The sequence below is a fragment of the Macaca nemestrina genome, chromosome 4 (assembly GCF_043159975.1).
Source record: "Macaca nemestrina isolate mMacNem1 chromosome 4, mMacNem.hap1, whole genome shotgun sequence".
Classification (NCBI taxonomy): Eukaryota; Metazoa; Chordata; class Mammalia; order Primates; family Cercopithecidae; genus Macaca; species Macaca nemestrina.
The window spans coordinates 86056551-86080484 of NC_092128.1; the positions used below are offsets into that span (position 1 = coordinate 86056551).

The window sequence follows — 23934 nt, forward strand, 5'->3', positions numbered from 1 at the left end:
TTGAGGTCTTACACTAGACCTCCTGATTCAGAATCTGTAGAGAAGGGGTCCATTAATATATAATTTCAATTTATTTTTCCAGGGGTTCTTATTAAGAAAAAGAAAAGCTAGAAAATAATATATTAGGATGGATAATAAAGTCCAGTCAGCCAAATTTAGCTCCGGTTTTTTTGAAAGCGCATTTTATTCATTCTTACGTACAATAAAACTCAAACTTTATAAATTTTCTGGGCTGCAGTAATCCCTCTGTACTTATAATAATATGTGCAAGTCTGATGATATTTACAGTTTCCCTTAAGGTCCTTAGATGGTGCATATTATGTTTCTTATGGCATGTAAACTTTTAATTTATCTTTTTAAAATTAAAATGTTTGTGGTTAAGTCTAAGGTAGGTGTGTATACCTACATTAAATATTAACTCACACATACATAACTACAGAGATATATAGACAAAATTAATGCTTTCTTTAACAACTTTTATCCATTACATCCAACAGGAAACCTTATAATTCTATGAAAACACATTATTTATTCCTGAAACATGAATATTTATACAAAGCAGACATTTTCTTCAGCTCTATTACACTTCTAACTTTGCAGGTATAGTGATCTTCTTAAGTATGACTCAATATTTGCAACATGGAATTTTTTAAAATATGGAAAATATTATTTGTTTACCTAAATAATGAGGAAGAAACTCTTTAGAACCCATGGAATACTATTATAATATTAAAATTTATTTTTTTAATTTTCAACTTATTTATCATACACACAAAAAAACTTGTCAACTGAAAATCTTTTTGGTGATAAGAATCCTGCTGGGGTTGAACAGTGAGTACAAAAAGAGGATAGAAACAGAATACTTAGCTTCACAGGACTCACAGCCTAGCACAGAAGATGAACATATAAATGTATCATAGAAACATCAGGGGACAAATGCCAAGGAAACTAGAGGCCTGTGGGCATCTGGTAAATACTCACAAAGGACATAACCTAAAAGAAGAACAATGAAGGCAAAACAGGAACTCCCTTCTGGAGAAGAAAGAGAATAACATTCATGGATACAGCAGTGAGGGCTCAGGAATTGGACTTGACCAGTGTAGATTGTGGTGACAGAGTTGAGAGGCATGAATGCGACTGCCTGTCAATTATAGAAGACTCAAGTAAGGCAATGAAAGATATGCATTAAAAATCTCTAAGGTGAATTTAGACTATAATCTGCAGACAACGAGGAGTCAAAGATTTTTTTACAAGAGTGATACTGTGAGGTGGGAGGGATGAGAAAATAATACAAATTAGAAGGAAGCTGTAATAAGCTGTGCAAGAGGTGATGAGGGTTTAACCCGGAGGATTCAGACCAGTGGTTCTTCATCTTGGCTAAACATTTGAATCAGCTGGGGAGTTGCAAAAGTATAACGGCCCAACTGTACTTTAGATCAAATACAGCAGCATCTCTGAAAGGGGTGAAACCAAGGCATTTGTACTCTTGAGAGTTCCCTTGGTGATTCTAATGTGCAGCCACAACTTAGAAGCAGTTACACTGTTGGTTCTAGTGGGCTGAATGGCTGATGCATTTGGGTGATAAGAGCAAAGAAAATGTAAGATTGGTTCCTGAGATTCTTACTGGAGGAACTAAACTGTTCAGCATTAACACTGAGGGAAATATGAGGACAGGTAGTACTGTCAACATTATTATGAGTTCAATTTTTAATATTTTAAACTTCAAGAAGTGCATGTTGCAATATTGTAGAGGTTCTTTCTGTACTTGTTTATGAAATATTATTCTTAGGAGAAGGAGAAAAGTTCCTAAGGACAAAATAAAAAGAAAGACAAAGAAGAATTTAAATATTAAGATTTCTATCAGTAGAGTCTCTGAGTCTCCAGTCTCTGGAAACACAGTCTCCTCTTCCTGTTTTTGTTTTATTTTATTATTATTATTATTATTTTTTGAGACATAGTCTCACTCTTGTCACCCAGGCTGGAGTGCAGTGGCGCGATCTCGGCTCACTGCAACCACCGCCTCCCAGGTTCAAGTGATTCTCCTGCCTCAGCCTCCCGAGTAGCTGGAATTACAAGCGCCTGCCACCAAGTCCAGCTAACTTTTTTTTTTTTTTTTGTATTTTTGGTAGAGATGGCATTTCATCTTGTTAGCCAAGCTGATCTCGAACCCCTGACCTCGGGTGATCCGCCCCTCTTGGCCTCCCAAAGTGCTGGGATTACAGGCGTGAGCCACTGCTCCTGGCTCTTCCCCCTGTTTAGCCTGAGTTGTTTATTATTTAGCTTCTACTACAACAAACAATCATATATTCATTCTGAGCCATGTTTTATGGTACAGGCTCAACAAAAGACAAGACTTAGTTTCAGTTTTACTTAAAGCTTATCTTCCTTCCAGACTCTGGCCATTTATATCCCTGGCCTTCATTAGTAAACATCGCTGAGGCAGGGCAGGCTTTACCTACCCAGAAGCTGGATAATTCTTGCAATGAAACACTAAAACTAAAGGAGAGATCTAAAATTAAACAGCACTATTTCTCTCGTGTCGCTGATGGATTTCAGCCTATAACTAAACCGGGCAGGTTAGGTAAGGTGAACATGTGGGTGGGGGATAAGAGCGAGAGAAGGATTTATTTGCCCCCAGATCATCTCTGCATGTGTAATCCTAGTAAAGTTCAGATTACCTCTGTGCAACAACCTATAATTAATGTAAGTTATAAAAAGTGTTGAAACAATGAAAACTACCAGAGTACTAGTTACAAAGAACTGTTAACATCTCAGCTTCTACTCTTGTTCTTCCCACCAATCATTAAATTCAATACTCAGGTGTTCATAGAATGATCAGTATTTGATAAGTGAATAACAACAATATACAATATGCCTAATTTTTGGTATTTTTGTGTGGTTAAGCAGTAGTCGGCCTTTCTGCCAATGAGTATTAAACTAATATTTTATGCAAGTGCCTTGCTTAAAATAACACATTGCCTTCATCATCCCCAATTTGAAATACTTCTGTGTTTCTAAAACTTGTGTATATTTAAAATGTTGGGTAAAGTTTAAAGTATTCAGAACACACAGAGGTGCAATATCTCTGAAGAAATAATGTTATTAGGTAAAGTTGAATTTAATAGAAGGTCTAAGTAAAGAGATGTTTAAGAAAGGAGAGTTTATAGCTTAACAGTGGCTAAAATTTCTTAATAAGTAGATGTTTTAGCTCAAAGTACTTATATTTAATGAATAATTAAATTTTTGAAGTTCAAAACTTTGAACAGGTTCAAGAAAATAAAGCAGGTTTTTCAAACTATGTGCCAAGAAGCTAGTAAATACTGTTTAGATTAGTAGTATAACAGAGTTGGCATTTCATCATAGTAGAATATATATATAACCTTTAAGAGATGATTTTTTCTACAGATATTAGCACATATAATACAAACCCACAACAACTTAGCTATAACATGCTAGAAATATTCCATTAAAATTGAAAGCAATATATCTTCTAATATTTCTGGAGGTCCTTAAAAGTACAATAGAAGACATGAAACAGAAATGAGAAATAAACACAGAAAAGCAAGAGAGTAAATTGGTTAATAAATTGCAGAACAACATAAATGTAGAATAATATTTAACATACCGATAATTTCAAATTATAAAATACAATAAAATCTCAATTTCAACAACAAAAATACAAACTGAATAGGAAAAACTAAAAAAAAAAAATGTGTGACATGTATTTTTAAAGGTCTTAATACTACAAAATATTTTCCTGAAATTGTGAATAATTTAAGATAAACATAATTTGAGGCGAGGGGAAGGCTGATTGCTTTAAAGGTGTCAAGTGTTTGTGTATTTATTTGGAAGATGAAAACTGTTCCTATCTAAACATAATTAAGAAATGTTTGAGACTTATTAAAATATTCTAAAGTGTATCTAGAGATTTATTCTGATCAATAGAATATCTGACAAATGGAAAGTAATATGGCTGCTTATGATAATTTAATACATTATAGAGCAAACATAAACAATTGGAAAGTCATGAAATTTATCGAAAAATGATACTTTAACAATGAGTATGAAAACATAATTTTAACTTCCACATCATAAACCTAGGTAATGCCTAAATAAAATAATAAAATAATAATTAAAATTATGGAAGAAACTAAAATCTAATAGGGAACCAAATATATATTTTTAAATACCTCAATAATAAGAGATAGATTTCTCATTTTTAAAACTATGAACATAATTATAATTGCAAAAGAAAAGAAGAACAGTTATTTAAATATTTAAAACATCCATATTGAAATATACATATAAATATAAAATTAATAGCCACACAACAAAGTAGGAAAATATTTTAGAACATAAAACAGAGAAATGATTTGTATATTTGTTGCATACCGCCCTCATTCATATTAAGAAAATATATACTCCTTTAAGAATTAATGGACTAAAAAAGCCTACAAAGAGAAATTTATCTGTTTATTTCTTCAAAAAATATTTATTGAGCACAAACTATAAAGTAAGCAAAGCACTGTTCTAAATCTGAAGAAAGGGCAGCAAATAAACAATAATTAGTGCCCTTAAGCAGGACAGATGGACATTAAAGAAGATGACAAAGTGTGGTTTAATATATTAGAATACAATAATTGCTATGGAGAAAAATAATGCAGAGAAAGATAGAAGAAATGTGGGTGATAGCGGGAGGAGGCAGACTGTAGCTTCCAATGAACAAATAAATAGTTGGAGAATTACAATGTAACCTAAAATTTAATCCTCAGTATTAATAGTATAATTTTGATTTAAATAATACATAAATGTTTTGGAAATAAAGTTAATGAGTAATCATCATTCATGAACATGTATAATGTTATAATTCTTTCCAAAAGCAAAGTGGTATATTTATCAGAATTCTTAATGTTCATAACCCTTCACTCAGGAATTCCAATTCTAGAAACTTAACTGAAGTAAATAGAATTATAGAAATAGCTTTTAAGAAATGCAATGCTCAACCTAGTTTTATTTTTAACAGTCAAAATGTGGAAACAAATTTGGAATTGGGAAACCTGAATGTCCACCAATATTTACACAGAGCTCAATGCCATCCTTATACACATATTTTTTGTGGTCATTAAAAATTATGCCTGCAAAACCTATAAATACATGGAAAATAAAAACAAAAATCAGATAATTTTGTTGTATATAAAATTTTCTTCAATTATGTTTACATATAGAAACGTTTACAAGCAAAACAAAAATATTTCAGAAAGTAAAATATATAGAAATAATCTGACTTAAGATGTTAGTCTTTTTTTTCTAGAATTACAGACTTTTCTAGTGAATGGGACTATACAATCACCAAGTTTAACTTCTCAACCAATACAGTTCCACTCTACATTATGCCTAAAAAGAGTAACTCTTTAGCTAATGTCAGAGATAGAGGACCACTCTCTGAAAAGATAGACTTTTACAAAATTTTCATGTTATCCTACAAGCCCCAAGTTTATCTGACCAAATTACAAGTTCCAGAGTGGGAACATAGGGGAGGATATAAGACAAGTGCCTTACTCATTTGTCTAACTACATGGAATTTTTCCAACTAGAGCTTGATATTAATAGTTTCTTCCCTGTGCACCATAGTTGAGGTTCAGATGCCCTGTACTGCCACAGCTAAATTCCCTTGCTCACAGTGCCATCCTTTTCAAGTGAAGACAGCCACTCTTTTTTCACCTCCTTCTTAAATAAAGTCTTCCTCATGGTTTACATCATGGTTTTTATCCTCTTTAATAGTATACATAACATTTGTAATAATAAGCATAATAATAACAGCAATATAAACACATTATAAAAAGGACATAATTAAGAAATAACTAGTGGAGACACTTAACAAATGTAAATTCTGAGAGTCTCTCTCTACCCCAAACCACAATGTAGGTACTTTATTTCTCTTTTCCAAATTAGGAAACTGGTGTTCAGGAAGACCAAATAACTTGCTGCAGTAACACAACTACAAATTTAGCTAAGCTGAAGTTTGTCCTTGAGTCTTAAAGAAGCCAAAACTAGTGTTTTGTGGTTCTTTCTTCCATTTTTACACATCATCATAGCCTTCCTAGGATCCTTCAGTTGGAATAAATCTCTTTTTCCTTTTCTCAAATGTACTTTGAATGTGAATTTATACACTACCTTGTATGATATCATGGTTATTTATATCTCTTTTTCTCATACCACCTAGCCGTCTCTCTCTCTCTCTCTCTCTCTCTCTCTCTCTCACACACACACACACATTTCTCATACCACCTAGCCATCTCTCTCTCTGTCTCTCTCTCTCTCTCTCTCTCTCTCACACACACACACCCCTAATCAGTGCAGAGAAAGAAAATATTTGCTCAACAAATACCTGCTGAACTGACCTAAAGAGAATTCCAATTAACTTATCACCAGTTACCCTTCCTTAGCTGTTTTAATTTCAGTATGAAAGATAGCATAAGTATGAAATCCCCCGAATCTACCATCAAAGACCAACCCTACTGACATAGGACTGTAAAAAATGTAGAGCAGTGAAAATGGAAAATAATTTTAATACTTCTAAAGGACAAGAGTATATAAATCCTAGGTGGTGCTACACTTTACTATTGTAGTTATTGGCATTATGGAATAAAAATTTAAATGGACTTTTTTCAAGTCAAATATCATCACAGAAAATGGGGCTATAACTGCACACTGGTAAGTTTTCAGCATCGAATGACTTCTGAGTGCTTGCCAAAACATGCAGCTTTTGAAAGAAAAAGTTCAACTCTTTCTTGATTTACTACAGAGTAAATCATAGACAAGTTAGTGTTGCATTTGGCCACGAAGTTGAGAATAAGATATAAAAATTAGCAAAATAAAAATATCTAACTAGCATAATCCTTTTCCTGGGGAAAGAGAAATATCTAACTGGCGTAACCCTTCCTGGGAAACTTTGATCATTACCCTGTTAAAGGTTTTCAAACAATTATGAATGTATTTACTCTAAGAATATTTCCATGAAATCATTGTCATGTATGGAAAGAGAAGTATATGCATTTAATGAGTTGATTGGAAAGTAGGCAAACATGAGTGAATGAGGTTTGTATAAAGAATAAATAATAGATATTGAACTAACATAAAATCCAAATAGCCAGGGAGGCTATTCTTATTGGTTAAATATTTCTTCTTACAAAGAATGTTGAATTCAATGTTCAAAGGAGATGTTTTAGTCCATTTGTAAGAACATTCCCTTCTAAAGGCAATACTTTAATTCTAGATAAGTCAGTAACATGAGCCATACAAATTGATGTCCTCTGTGTTTTGAAGAGCATATCTTTAAAACTGAGAAACACATAGACTACTTGTGTATAACAAGCATCATACTGGTATAAAATATCAAGTTTCCTTATAATGGTATTAATGTGATATAAAATACAGTAAGAATATTTAATTAGCTCAACACATAAATTTAACTATATTGTCTACTCTACTAAATCAGCTTTCTCCCCTCTTAATAATTAGCCTTCAAACCACTTCAATCACTCAACCAGTGTGATCAACTTTATCCTCTAATTATCTCATACCTCTTTTATGATTTTTCGTTTGTGTGTCTGTGTGTGTTTGTTTGTTTGTTTTTGAGACAGCGTCTCACTCTGTCATCAAGGTTGAAGTGCAGTGGCACAATCATGGCTTGCTGCAGCCTTGACCTCCAGGCCTCAGGTACTCCTCCCACCTAAGCCTCCCAAGCAGCTGGGACTACAGACTACAGGTGTGTGCCAACATGCCCAGATTATTTTTGTATTTTTTGAAGGGACTGGTTTTCTCCATGTTGCCCAGACTGGTCTTGAACCCCTGGGCTCAAACAATTCACCAGTCTCAGCCTCTCAAAGGGCTGGAATTACAGGCATGAGCCACCACGCCCAGTCTATGTTTTTCTGTATCAAGCCACTCAGTAATTTTAAGCTATAGCCTCTTAATTGTCATACCTGCCTCCAATCTAATAAAGTAACAATGACCATTCTATTCTTCTGTCTGAAATACATTATTACTGATTTGGAATACAACTGTTTTAGTATAATGTCTCTTCTGACCTTCTTATTGTCCACCTCTCTAATTCATCACTCTTTGTCTCACTCACAGTAAACTATTTTCATTTACTTAACTCCCCTTGATATTTCACACTTCATGTCTGTTCTCCTTATTGTCCCCCAGGTCTCGTTACTTTGTGATTACTAAGCATCTTTCAAGACTCAGCACAAGTGTAACCTCTTTTTGAAATTGATCTCTAGCCACTCCTTCATCAACACCCCAGTAGTTGGATTTTTCTTCTCATGCATCTTTTAAGGTTAACTAGACCTAAGATTCAAAGTGTATTTTTGCTACACAGGAGTTATTTACTCTAAGCAAATTAACCTCACTATGCATCAGTTATCTCATCTGTATAATAAATATGATAATGTAATAACAATATAATATAAAGGTTATTGCTTCGATGAAAGTAAAGTGCATTGCCCAAAATATTTAGGTCTTTTTCTCGGACCTGTGCTCACTGTTTATACTTATGTAATACTGGCAAGAGTGGTTTGCCATAATTTGTTTTTTCTTTGTGTCCCCGAGCAGACTCTCTGAACACCTTGAGAGAAGATATGTAGTAAATTACTCAACTCTATCTCAGCACCTAATCTGTGAGTACTAACGACTGGTATCCATTTCTCACATGAGCGTTCACTAAGTGCTAATGCTGTGTTTGATGGATTGGAAGTATGTGTTATACGGCCAGGCACAGTGGTTCTTGCCTATAATCCTAGCCCTTTGAGAGGCCGAGGTGGGCAGATTGCCTGAGCTCAGGAGATCTAGAGCAGCCTGGGCAACACGGTGAAACCCAGTCACTATTAAAATACAAAAGATATTAGCTGGTCATGGTGGCACACACCTGTAGTTCCAGCTACTCGGGAGGCTCAGGCAGGAGAATTGCTTGAACCCAGGAGGTGGAGGTTTTAGTGAGCTGAGATCAAGCCACTGCACTCCAGCCTGGGAGACAGAGCAAGACTCTGAAAGAAAAAAATATATATCCTTTCTTCTTACTTAGCAGACAAGAACATGTAAAGAAGAGACTTATATGGGCAAATAGTTACATAGGGAAGAAAGCTGTGAATACCATTAAATAGAAAGTGACCAAAGCATGGAATTCGAGAAGAGAAAAATATTTCCATCTTGATAGGGTGGAAGAATGGAGGAAAAATAGAGGTGGAAGTAATGGAAAGAAAATAAGGAAGATTTTAAGGAGTCTATAGCATTTGAGTTAAGACTTGGAAAGACAGCTAGGATTGGAACAAAGAGATACCCAAGAGATCAAGTTAGAAATATCAGATAGAAGGGAAAAAATTAAAGTGCAGTGAGGGAAGTGCTGATTATGTTTAGTTGCTAGCAAGTAGGTCTACTACAGTAAAGTTCACAATAGCAAAATTGGTTAGTGTCTTTCACCAACAAACATAGAGTCGAGATTGATGGTTTGGGAGCTTAACCAAATTTGCAAATGTTGAACATCAAAGCATACTCTTAGACATAGCAGCTACATTATGGGATTAGATTATCATAGTTGTATTGACATTTTCAAAGTCTTGAATAAGTGGCTGACACATTCATTGTTACTTAATAAAGGTGAAGAAAACTGAAAAAAAATTCAAGAAAATGCTTGCTACAGTTATTTTAAAATCCTTAAAGAGTGAAAGCACAGAAATAATCTTCAAAAGAAAGCAGTAATTTTTCTTCTTGCTAGTATCATTTAAATACAACACTCATACTACATTCAAATGTGAATAGTAACAGAGCATTACCTCATCTGATGAATGGAAGAAGCTATTTTTCTACCATTAACTGGCATGAGAAAGAGCAAAACTCCTGGAGGAAATTAGCAAATCTTAAAGGTGTGGATGACATTCTGTAGTATTGCTTGTCCAAAAAAAATGACACAAATTATAGCACTGAACTCTAAAGCCAAACAACAGCACACACTCTCTCCGTGGCAAAATGTACTTTTTTCCAGGGATTAATCTCCAAACATGCCAACATTTTAGTGTAAATTTGCTGTATATTACAAGCAACACTAAGGAATCAGCTGAATCTATCTGTCTCTCTCTTAAATAGACACACACATATACACAGAGGAATTTTCCACTGGAGGACACAAGCCAACACCTTTTTATGCTCCAGAAAACAATCATACATTTAAGAAATATTTTCTATATTTATGTTATTTCAGTGATTGTGTGTGTTTGTGGGTGAAATTAAAAGTGTTATTGATACTAATTTAAAAGCAAATGCTGGCTGGGCGTGGTGGCTCGTGCCTGTAATCCCACACTTTTGGAGGCTGAGGCAGGTGGATTACTTCAGGTCAGGAGTTCTGAGACCAGACTGGCCAACATGCTGAAACTCCCTCTCTACTAAAAATACAAAAATTAGTCAGGTATGGTGGCACATGCCTGTAATCCCAGCAGTTCGGGAGGCTGTGGCAGAAGAATCACTTGAACCCAGAAAGCAGAGGTTGCAGTGAGCCAAGATCACGCCACTGCACTGCAGCCTGGGAGACAGAGAGAGATTCTCTTTCAAAAAAGAAAGGAAGGAAGGAAGGAAGGAAAGAAGGAAGGAAGGAAGGAAGAAAAGAAGGAAGGAAGAAAGAAAACAGAAAAAAGAAAGCAAATGCTGAATATGTTCTCAAAATAAAGGCAAATACTGTTTGCTTGTTTTTTAAAAAACCAACCAAAATTATGCAACTAGTTCTCAATACATTTTCTAAAACCAATACAATAAGTGGTAATTTAACAATTTATACAGATGAATATACAAGCAAAAGCAAAGGAATGCTAAGAGTTGAATTCAGGGCTGAGTTATCCACTGGGAACAAGAGTCACAGTGCTGAGGGTCCACGATACTTTTAGAGGATAATGGAAATATTTTAATTTTCATTTCTTTTAAAACCAGAAGAAAAAATGACTATAATAATATTGGATATATAACAATGAAACCAATCTGAATTACATCCATCTTTTTGTAAACACGGTTGCATAATATAATATTTTTATGGTTAAATTTTTTAACAGTTGTATAATATAATTTTTTATTATATAGAAATGGGCTCAAGAAGGCAAAAGTGCCTAAGGCTCATGAAAGTCAAGATGTCATCCTGCCTGAAGTTACTTCTGGTGCTGAAAGAAGGGAAGTAGTATCACTGGAGAGTATGTAAAGAGAGCTCCTCAACTTTTTCATAATGTTTTATTTACTTAAAATATATTAAGTGGATATAATATAATGAGATTTGATAAAACTCTTGGGTACATACGAGTTTGCCTGTTTTTGCTAGCATTTTATTTTATTTTATAATTCACAATCAAAATATTAATCATCCTTTCGAGTCAATGAATTAATTGATACTTATTAGAATTTTAAGTATAGAATTTGAGAATTTCTCTTTAAGATAAACTATTAGTCTGGTCTTCAAATATTTTTTACCTCTGAAATGAAAAAAAACATTCTTTGGGAAAAAATGTGTCATATCAAGAGAAATGTGATTTTAATTTACAGAATTAATCTTCTAACCAAAAATTAGACCATGAACTTTTTTCAAAAATTATACTGGTTATGGATTTTTAACAGGGTATGAATAAAGTTGGGGTATAATAAAGTTGGTGTGGCAACAAAAAGTATACGGGATTTCCACCAGATTTTCTTATTTCAAAATTTATTATTTTGTTCTAACTCTAGAACTTAATAAGAACAAACTTCAAAATATAATAAGAGAAATGAAAATGCAAATGTTACTTAAAGATTAAAATCTTTGAAAATGAGAATTTAAAAAATGCATAAATTAAGGAGACTGAAATAGAGCTTTTAGCGCAGTACTTTTTACAAAGCGGGTATTTATTTTCTAATATATTAGCTGTTTTCAATTTAAAGACTATTTTCACTAGACTGTAAGCTCCATGAAGAGAAGCGGTTTGGTTTGGTTTGGCTTTGTTTTGTTTTGTTTTGTTCACTGCTGTACCTCCATCATATGGTACAGTAGCTGGCATACAGTATGTGTTCAATTCATGTATGTCATGGACCAGTCAACTAGAGTTGAGCTTCATAAAGAAGATAGGACTGAAGCCATAAAATTGTTATTGATAGTAATAATTTCTGCAGGCATTACATCTTGACTATGTTTGTCAAAATAAAGTCAGGAAAAGTATCTATATATTTGTAATCAGTACAGAACCACTGCAAACTTGGTTGTATTCAGGGAGTAAATCTGAAGGATCTCGAAAGCTGAACGTCTGGGATGGTCAGTGAAAACCCAGGAGGAACAATCCACACAGGGAGAATATAATTAATTGTATTCTTACAGCTATTTCTCAAAAGACAGCTCAAAATGCAGATGGTTTTGAAAAAAAAAAGTGCAGCCCACAGATGATATTAAGATGGCAGCACAGATGCAGAGAGAAATGTATCTTAATAATGACTTTATAATATGCTAAAAATACCAAGAAGTTTTCCAAATGGTACATTCAAATTATAAAATAGTATCTATCCCCTAAAGTGTAATTAAATGTCAGATTTTCTGTGAGTATTTTTGGCTTATTTTTTGTATTTAAGATACATTAGGTAAAAATACAGATCAATCTTTTTTAACATAGTAGGAAAATACTAGCAAGATGAATGTCCAAGTGTGTGTTTGGCATCAAACAAGGAAGAGAATGGAAACAAAAAAGAGCGCGAGAGAGAAGGGGTGGTGAACATCTGGGGTGGTTTCTTTTCTAGAAACAGGAAAAAGGTCATATCCCACCCAGTGAGAAGAAGTGACCCCCTAAAAAATGTAAGTGATCTTGCTTGACCTGTGACGCGAGCATGGGGATGACCTCGGCTGTTTAACTGCAATGTGTGTTTCTTGTTAGAAAAAGTGAGAGAGTTGTGCTCTGCCATAAAAGAATGTGAGGGATATGAAGGTGTTGAAAAGCAGAAGAAGAAAGTGGAGCATGGGGAACTTGATACAAGCTATGGAAAAATGAAATATTAAGTTAGCCCTGCCTTTAGAAATGTTTGGTAGAAAAGAAAGATACAAAGAAATACATGCAGTATACTCCTGTATGCTTACTCCCACACACAACACATACACATATATTCTTGTTGCTGTGTTTAATTGTGAGGATCAATTCTTTCTCTGATAATCTCTTATACTTGTTAAAATCATGATATAGGTCTGGACGACAATAGGCCTGTGGGTATATCTTTAATAGCTCAAAATATCCCATACTATTTTCCATGAACTCCTAGAGGCCCAAGTCTAAAATATAAACTTGTGTTAGTTCAACTTTCAGTTCTTTTACATATAACAAGACCACATCAATGCCTTTATCCAATGCTTGACGGTATCCTCTTAATTTTTAATTCTATGAAATAAGTGGGCTCTCTGCTCAAAACATTAATAGTCAAAAAATTCCCCCATTACAATACAAATGAAAGTTAACTTTAAATGTCTTGACCTACATAAACTCATAACATTTGTTTCATCTTTTAAATACTCTTTTATCCCTTTCTCTTCTCCAGCTCTCTCTATCCCCTCAAACTCCCTTGAGGTCTTCTCCACAGAGCCCCATTATTTAAATAACAGCGTACCCAGCAAACAGCTGTGGAAGGGAAGAATTGAATTGAAATTCAAGGCCAAACCAGGACAGAAATTTGGGGTACAATCTCAAATCTGTTGGTATAAAGAAAACTGAGCATTTTTGAGTTTTCAATTTTGTTATTACTAAATGGTGATGATTTGGGGTTTGTTCCATCAGTTTTATTACAGAAATATAGGGAAGATAAAATGGAAATATTTGGGTTTGTCAGATTATTTATAATAAAAATCTTATTTATTCGGTTTTCGTTATGAGTCAAGGGTTTGGTATATCTATTTCAAAAGTCCCTGATTCAAACTTCATAGGGCCATGATTTGTCAATAGTCCAATGAACTCAAAGAAACTGACACTTTTATTTTATAGGATGTTCTCAGCATGAATGGAGAGGAAATTACTAGTAAATAGTCAACTAAAAAATACAGAACTGGAAAATGATAAGCCTTCCTCTAGCCCACCATCATATATTCTCATGAAAATCTGAGGCATTATTATATTATTTCAGTAACACAAAATGTTTAAGAAGAAAGTCAACTCTAACAAATGCTTTAGTTAAATCTTGGAGAGCACACTGGATAACAATTTTCTCTTGCTTCCCCCTTCCCCCAGGGTTTCCTTCCTGCTGTCTCAAAGTAGGATGAGCTAGTTGACATTTAGTAGTTAAAACCAAATTTAATATTAAGCATATGTAGTTATATTTGAAATATATAAATAAAAGTGTTACTAGAAGTGATTATCCAGTAACTTGTGGTTGCACCTATCTTAAGGACTTATTCATCTCATCATGGATTTTCTCCTTATTTTCCTTTTACCATCCTGCTGCTCTCCACCAGAGGGCAGGCAGGGGCAAGGAGAAGGCAACCTTGTTAGGCAGTCTGGTTAAAAAAAAAAAAGTTTGATAGGACAGGAAGTGAAAAGTATTGCCTAAAATAAGATTTGAAGATTATCTGCCAATTTTATATATTTTTCCATATCCCCATCTCTCCTTGATATGGAAAAATGAGGATTGGCACTTATTGTGAGCAATTTGAGTAAAGTATTTTCCGTGCATCTGGGTTCACTGGTGAAACATGAATGATCAAAGTTCAACATGTTGCATCAATTTCTTTTCACCTGGCAAAATGAGTGATTGTGCCAGTTTTTAAAACTTGTGTTTTTTGTAGTTACTTCCTGTGAGTCAAATGGTTATACAAAATATGAATAACAATTTCCAATTTTACTGTGAGGGAAATTACTTCAAAATTACAATCCTATATATATTTATATGATTTGGCTATATATCTGATATAGAATTTGTAAAGAAGATCTGGATTTTACTGTAGACACGCAACTAATTTATTAGGTTACTATAGTTATATAAGCAACTCCGTTTCTACTGTGTCAATATAAATGAAGACTATAATTCTAGAGAAATCATACAGAAGATTCTGTGAACTGTACTTGTTTTTTCCTCCAGAAAGGCATTAAGAATGTATAATGAATCATGAGTAAAATGGCACTATGGGTACATGAACAAACTAGAAGAACAAATCTTTTTTTAAAGATTGATTTCATTTTAAAATTCCAGGTAACAAAATTTTAAAGCAACCAAAAAATCAAATATCTTATTTTTTCTGGTAATTCATAAATTCTAAACATTTAAATATGAGTAAAATAAATTTTGTGATGACTTTAAAAAGTATATCTTTTGATTAAGAAAAACTTTAAAGAATAATTTCAAGGCTAAACTGATTGCATCCTTCAATATCTACTTTAATTAGCTGACTGCCATTACTCACTTTACATTTCCTTTCACATCATATTGTACTCATCTTAAGTGGAATCAAAACTGTGGCATGCACTGACATTGACTTCATTAAATGCAACGTTTTGACATTTTTTGAAGGATTTTTTTATTTCATACTAATAAATGGAAGGGTTTTGAATTTCAATGGCTGAAAGGAAGTCAGATTTTTGTTATATGAATCCAGGGTAACTTCATTCATGGATCAAAAAAGACCTCTTGGGGCTTATGAAATCTTTATTATTTTCAAGCTACAAAAAAATAGTTTGGTAGAGAACTGGATAATAGGAAACACATTCTTCTGCGATCAATCCACTTTGGGGTGGTTTCCAGCTATGAGACAGTCTCTCAAACTTAAAAGTTCTCCAAATTTCTCCTTGGCCTGGAGCCCAATTTCACTTATAACAGAATATGACTGTGTAAAAAAAAAAACACATCACAAAATATGGCAATTTGTGTTACCTTGCTAAAAAGTTAATATGATTTATGACACTATTAAGGATTGTTAATGCTTCAAATAGTTAGATTTTAATGTTTAGAATTAGCACAATTTAAATTTTCACCTACTATTGTAGATTGTACTAGTTCTTATAGGCTGAGGAATATGTCCCTAAACTAAGATTTCTATTTTATTATGCTAAGTATGCCACATTGGAAAGGGCTGTTGGAGAAACATAATTTATACAGTTAGTGTATAAAATATTATTATAATAAGTTGTAATCATCATAACAGAGGTAATGAACTCTTTCTTTGTATAAAATAGTTTGCAATATTAAATGCATACATTACAATCATGAGAAATAAAAAATCATTAAAGTATACTGAATTTTGGTGAATTTTAATATCAAAAAGTTTACAAATGTCTACACTTAAAATTATTCAAAAATGAAATAATTATAAAGTGATTCCAAAAAATAAGTTTCCATTTGTAATTTTGCAATTCACCCATCACTAATAGGACAAATCTACTAGTAATGATGATGACATCCATATATTATAATATCTTATTATCCAGTCTAGTTATCTAGTTCTTAACAGTCTTGTGAGAGGTAAAGATATAATTTATATTCCCTTACGACAGACTGCTCTGTGGCCATAAAATGTGGGAATTCTTGTTTAACATGACGTGTCTTCAAGCCAAGCCCATCTATTTGGAAGAAACCTTGAATCACCAATTTTATCACATGGTAAAAAGTTAAAATAGGCATTTACCATTACTTATAAATACAGTTCAAAATATTTATCCTAAAAGTGACAGTGCCAGTGGTGAATAAAACATCTCTATTTAGATGGGCTAATCAATTAAACTCTAAAAGAACAGGACTCTAACTGATTTATTTTAAAACTAATGAGGATGTTCTGAAATAAATCATTAAAGTATACTAGATTTTTTTTCTTATGAAGCCTATAGGAATGACATTATAATTACCTAATCATATAATTGTATTAAAGCAAGGAACAATAAAACATTTCCCAAGGTGATTGCTTCTATGTATGTAGTTTCAATTACTATCTTCAAACTGACATGCAAATTTACACCTTCCGCTCTCACCTATTTTCCTGAGTTACAGATTTGCAACTGAGATATGGATATCTCACAATAAACATGCCCACAAATAAACTCAGTATCTCTCCTTTCAGATCCTTGCCTTTTCTTGGGTTTCCATCTCAGTGCAAATATGGACTCACCAATTCAGAAATTTACAAGACTAAATAAGACCCATCCCTTCTTCATATCGCACCTCTGACCAATCAGTAAACAAGTGTGATGGAGTTTTTATTTTATGTCTCTCTCAAGTCAATGCTATTAGTTCCTAATGCCTAATGATTTGACCTAACTCTATTCTCTCCCCACTTTCTAAGTACCTGGAATTTCCCCACAAGCTTCAATGCCTCCAGGCTTGCTGGTCCTCACTGCACCCCTTCAGTTTTCCATCCATTACCCACAGGCTGCCAGGAAACATGTCCAAAAGAGCAAATCTATTTATGTCATTTCTTTATTTAAAGTACGTCTGTTCTATAATTTCAGAATGGAGTAAATTCTGCTTATCCTGTATGTTTATCCCTTAACATTCAGACTTTTACTCCTCACACAAGCACCACCCATCCAAATCCTTGGTTGCTCTCTGAATATAAACAATTTGTTATAAATTTGCATATTTTTTACCATTAAAAAGTTTCTCCTTCTCCCTTTCACCTACTGACCTTACCCCCACTCTTCTGTTTTTAAGGTTTTGCTCATTTACTTCATTTGAGAAGACTTTTCTGACCTGCCAATATCAGATTTCACCTCTATACTCTTACAGCATTTGCTTACTATCTACCTACATCATGGTGTTTTTCACTATGCACAGTAACTGTTTGTCGTCTTATTTGCTTGTATCAACTTATTTGCTTGTCTCATTTGCTTGTCTCATTTGTTTGTCTCAATTTACTGTAAGCTTTCTAAAAACAAGATTTATGCCTTTAAATTATTTTTCATAAAAGCGACGTTTCATCAAAATGTTAAACAATGAAACCACATACTTTCCTGTTAACCAAAGCTCTTGAATTTTCCTGTATCTGTTGATATTATTATTACAGCACATATAATGAAAATATAACAACAAATGTGTTATGTTTTATAGTTCTCAAAGGCTTTCACATAACTCTTGGAAGCTACCAATGTTTTTTACATATTGTGGATAAAGAAACAAAGTTTCACAGTGGTTAAATAATTTACCCAAACATATTCAGTTAATGTATGGTAAAACTGAGATTCAATCCAATTTGTTAGACTTCAAAGTCCAGACTTTTGGTTGGTCAAATGGAGTGATTTGGTTTGAATTCACAACTTAAACGCTTACTATTTGTTAATGGTAAGCAACTTTAGTACTCATGCAATTATCCCAAGTATTCAGGCACTGGGCTGAAATCATTTGCTCCATCACTCACATCAAGCAATAGTTCATCAGCAATAGTTCCTTAGACTAGTTATTTATTAAACGCTCAGTATGAAAGAGACATGGCCTTTATAGGAAGACAAACCCTGCTAAAAATCCTTTGGGGAACATCTTAATTGCAACTACAGGCACACAGAATGAAGAACCATCATTATCCTTACTGAGCAGTTTTACAGACAGACAAGCTGAGTAGGGCCAACCTTTTTTTTTCCATAGGAGTACATCTCCAAATTCTTGAGTAGGTACCAATAAAAAAGATGATCAGCAGAGGGGAAATACTTTATACTTTCTTAACAGCTCCTGTGTTGTGAGAATCTTCAACCGTATCAAAAGAGTTATAAAACAAACTTTCTGGGTGGGAGAAAACTAAGCCAACTTTAAAGTCCAGTGCCCTATTGAAATGTACTTTTCTCCATTTCCCCTGAGCGTCAACATAAGATCTCATCTAGCCAACGTAAGTCAGGTGTTGTTTTCACTGAATTTTATTTTTAAAGAAATACGCAAAATGTTAGAGAAGATGGGTCCTTAACTATTAGTGTTTTCTATGTAATGTAATAATACAGGTACATATACATGTATGTATAGATTTGTGTATATACCCTCTCTAAAATAGGCTATTAGAGAGAAAATAACCTTAGTTATTATTATATTTATTCCTCATCATTTTAGAGATAATACAAATAAAGCCCAGAGAAATTAACTGGCTTGCCTAATGTGCCTCAATCAATGATCATTATGCCATTTAATAAACATTGTTCCCTATCTTTAATAAATATGTGCTCTATTGGAAAGTATACTGGCTCCAGTTTCAGCAGAAGTAAGGTTTAATTTTCCCAATATCATATTTGCAGGTTTCCAAATTAACACTACATACGTTTATATCCCTTCAGCTTCATATAAATTTTAGGATGAAAAATATATCATATTCTCTCTGGAAGGAAATCTTTGCTCATCATGGTGTGTCACAGGATTCCACCCCAAGCTCCCCGCATGCTTAGTGCCAGTTCTTTCTGGATTAGCAGCTGCTATGAGCAAACACATAGCAGTGAGGCTGAGTAACTTGGCACAGTTTAAAAAGATCAAGTTTGGTTTTAATTTAAAGAATAATTTGATTCAGTAATGTTATTTAAACAAATGTAAAAGCGCTCACAAAAACTCGCATACAGTAAATGATCAAAGCTGTGGTTATTTAGGTTTTTATTTGCTAAAAATATCAAGATAACATTTTTAGCAAAAATTTCATTCTTAGTTTCATAACTCTGGAGTAAGGGGCCCTACAAAAAAAATTCAGTTTCTATCCTTTGCCAGAAATAAGTACATTTGGTTTCCTTTTGGAAAATTTTGTCTTTTAGCTTTAAATCAATCTGGATTTAAGGTAAGGAGTTTCAGTTACTAATACTAAAAAACAAAATTAAATAATTGGATCAGACAAAAAAGTCTTTATTTTCCTGTCTTATGTTATTTTATTATTATAATATTTTAAATAATAATGTGTCTAAAATAATCAGAAATTTGGAAATTACATTTTTGTTATTTTCATACTTTGAATATTTAATTACATTCTTTATAAAATAAAGGAGTGCTTCTATTTCTGGTAAGGCAGAGTATATTATTACCCTATTGCTGCGATTTCAAATAGCCACAAACTTAATGGCTTAAAAACAACACAAATTAATTTTTTACAGTTCTGGAGGTCAGAAGTCTGAAATGGGCCTCACTGTTCTAAAATCAAGGTGTTGGCAGGGCTGTGTTCCTTTCTGGTGGCACTAAGGGAGAATCTGTTTCTTTGCTTTTTCCAGCTTCTAGAGGCTGCCCGCATTCTTTGGCTCATGGCCCTCTTCCGTCTTCATAGCAGTAATAGTGAGTCCTTCTCAGATCACCTCACTCTGACTCTCTCGCCTCCCTCTTCCATTTCTGAAAACACTTATGATGACATGGGACCCACCTGGACAATGTAGGATGATCTCCACATCTCAAGGTCGCTGATTTGCAACCTTAACATATTCAAAGGTATGGGAATTAAAGCATGGACATATTTGGGGGACCATTATTCTGCTTCCAACACAAGGTAAACAACTCTGCTACTGAAAGCAAAACCAAAAATGCTAAATTTAAAAAAAATTATCAGAGGCCGGGCGCGGTGGCTCAAGCCTGTAATCCCAGCACTTTGGGAGGCCGAGACGGGTGGATCACGAGGTCAGGAGATCCAGACAATCCTGGCTAACACGGTGAAACCCCGTCTCTACTAAAAAAAAAATACAAAAAAAAACAGCCGGGCGAGGTGGCGGACGCCTGTAGTCCCAGCTACACGGGAGGCTGACGCAGGAGAATGGCGTAAACCCGGGAGGCGGAGCTGCAGTGAGCTGAGATCCGGCCACTGCACTCCAGCCTGGGCGACAGAGCGAGACTCCGTCTCAAAAAAAAAAAAAAAAAATATATATATATATATATATATATATATATATATATATATATATATATATCAGAAGAACTGAAAAGCTAACTAGAGAATTATAGAGCCCCAAATCCAAATAGATATGGGAACTCATATAGTGCAAAAACTACTTTTTGGCTGAGGACATCTGTGCTTTAGTAGAGGTGACGTTTTTTACATTTTCACTTAGAAAAATAAGTGAAAATCCAGGAAACATGTCAGGTTGGGAATCTAACAGAAAACCCTCCCCGTATTAATCTGGAACCTTAAATGATCCTATCCCACCTTTCTAAAACCAAGTTAGTACAAAGTTTCTTAGGCCTGAGCAGAGGTGGTAAAAAAAAAAAAAAAGAAAAAAAAAATTCAAGAGGCTGCAATCACAAACCAATCCTTGCTCAGATGTGCAGCCAAATTTACATCAGTTAGGTGGACCAAACATCTGGTCTGGTAAAAACCTCCATCTGCCTGACCAAAGCAAACACAAATTTCCTCTGGAGGAAGTCACCATCATTCTATGCCTTAATATATCGCTGTATAAATTAAAAAAAAAAATCAGGGACTAATACAAAATAGGAGGTAATACATTTCACAAGAAAACAAAGCATTTGAGTGAGAACACACACAAACAGTGGAAAATAGAAACTGATCTGTTGAAATTATCAGATACATATTCTAAAATAATTCCATTGGCTATATTTAAATAAACAAAAGATAATTTGAATATATTTTTAGGCAAAATCATGTTAAAAGTGATATATTTTAAGAAGACAGAACACCAAAAGCAACGGCAGCAAAAGCCAAAATTGACAAATGGGATCTCATTAAATTAAAGAGTTTCTGCACAGCAAAAGAAACTACCATCAGAGTGAACAGGCAACCTACAGAATGGGAGAAAATTTTTGCAATCTACTCGTCTGACAAAGGGCTAATATCCAGAACCTACAAAGAACACAAACAAATTTACAAGAAAAAAACAAACAACCCCATCAAAAAGTGGGCAAAGGATATGAACAGACATTTCTCAAAAGAAGACATTCATACAGCCAACAGACACATGAAAAAATGCTCATCATCACTGGCCGTCAGAGAAATGCAAATCAAAACCACAATGAGATACCATCTCACACCAGTTAGAATGGCGATCACTAAAAAGTCAGGAAACAACAGGTGCTGGAGAGGATGTGGAGAAATAGGAACACTTTTACACTGTTGGTGGGATTGTAAACTAGTTCAACCATTATGGAAAACAGTATGGCGATTCCTCAAGGATCTAGAACTAGATGTACCATATGACCCAGCCATCCCATTACTGGGTATATACCCGAAGGATTATAAATCATGCTGCTATAAAGACACATGCACACGTATGTTTATTGCAGCACTATTCACAATAGCAAAGACTTGGAATCAACCCAAATGTCCATCAGTGACAGATTGGATTAAGAAAATGTGGCACATATACACCATGGAATACTATGCAGCCATCAAAAAGGATGAGTTTGTGTCCTTTGTAGGGACATGGATGCAGCTGGAAACCATCATTCTTAGCAAACTATCACAAGAACAGAAAACCAAACACCGCATGTTCTCACTCATAGGTGGGAACTGAACAATAAGATCACTTGGACTCAGGAAGGGGAACATCACACACAGGGGCCTATCATGGGGAGGGGGGAGGGGGGAGGGATTGCATTGGGAGTTATACCTGATGTAAATGATGAGTTGATGGGTGCAGCACACCAACATGGCACAAGTATACATATGTAACAAGCCTGCACGTTATGCACATGTACCCTACAACTTAAAGTATAATAATAATAAATAAATTAAAAAAATAAAATTAAAAAAAAAAAAGAAGACAGAGATGCTAGTAATAAAAATTACAATAACTAAAACCGAAACTAAATGGATGGGTTTAATATCAGATTATAAAACCAAATTAGATACACTTGAAGAAAGCATTTGTGAGCTGTTATGAAACTCTCCAAATGCATCACTGGAAGAAAAAAATGGATGAAAAATGAAAAAGAGAATGAGAGGGGGAGAGAGAGAGAGAAAGAGAAACAAACTTAAGAGACATGGAAGAGATCATTGAGAGAGTCTAACAAACATGTAATTAGAGTCCCAAAAGGAAAAAGAAAGATAATTGGGTAGAGGCAATATTAGAAGAGTAGAAGGTTGAAAGTCTTCTAGGACTGATATAAAAATACCATTTCATAGCTTCAAGAAGCCAGATGAATTCCAAGCATGATAAATAAAAAGAAAGCCAAGCCTAAGTACATAATATTAAAACAACAAAACACTAAAGACAAAAAGGAAATGTTTTAAGTTGCCAGAACAAGGGGAAAATAAAAGGCAAGTTTCCTTTGAATAATTGAGTGTTGGAATGAGAGCTGACCTCTCCTCTCAAGGCCATCATGGAAATCACAGGACAATCAAATATATCTTTGATATATTTGACAAAATATATCAAATTGACAAAACAGCTGTCAGTTTAGAATTCTATACCCAGTGCATGGCGGGGGTGGTAGGGGGAGGTTGCCAAGGGAAGGGACGGGACTCTGGGGGGAATCTTTCGAGAATAAAGTTATGAATCAAAATCAAACTAGTTTAAGATGAACAAAATCTGAAGACTTTACTGCTATCAGACACTCACTAAAAGTTTTTTTTTTTTTTTTTTTTTTTTTTTTTTTAAGACAGAGTCTTGCTCTGTTACCCAGGCTGGAGTGCCGTGGCAATGATGTCTGCTCACTGCAACCTCTGCCTCCCGGGCTCAGGAGCCTCCTGAGTAGCTGGGACCACAGCTGAACACCACCATACCCAGTTAATTTTTATATTTTTAGTAGAGACAGAGTTTTGCCATGTTGTCCAGGCTGGTCTCAAACTCCCAAACTCAAGCAATCCACCCACCTCGGCCTCCCAAAGTGCTGGGATTACAGACATGAGCCACCACTTGGCAGCCAAGAATTTCTGAATAATGAATTTCATCAGAAGAAAAGTGATCTAAATAGAAGGTCAGAGATAAGAAACAATGCAGAAAAAGACACTGGAAATACAATACATGGACATATCTATGAAAACAAGTTTTAAGTGCACAAAGAAAACTCTTTTGATGTTTT

General features: G+C 34.2%; 1 protein-coding gene across 7 annotated transcripts in view; it reads right to left on the reverse strand.

Annotated features, from left to right (window-relative positions):
- Nucleotides 1-23934, reverse strand: part of LOC105475614 (alkylglycerol monooxygenase) — a 423463-nt gene that overhangs the window by 153048 nt on the left and 246481 nt on the right. For 3 of the 7 annotated variants that reach the window (XM_011731039.2, XM_011731038.2, XM_011731033.2), the window contains one exon: nucleotides 7298-15853. The exons of the other annotated variants lie outside the window; for them this stretch is intronic. In XM_011731039.2, coding sequence (XP_011729341.2) covers nucleotides 15746-15853 — 108 coding nt within the window. In that variant the 3' untranslated portion in view covers nucleotides 7298-15745. Of the gene's footprint in view, nucleotides 1-7297; nucleotides 15854-23934 lie in introns of those variants that run through there. 7 annotated transcript variants of the gene reach the window in all.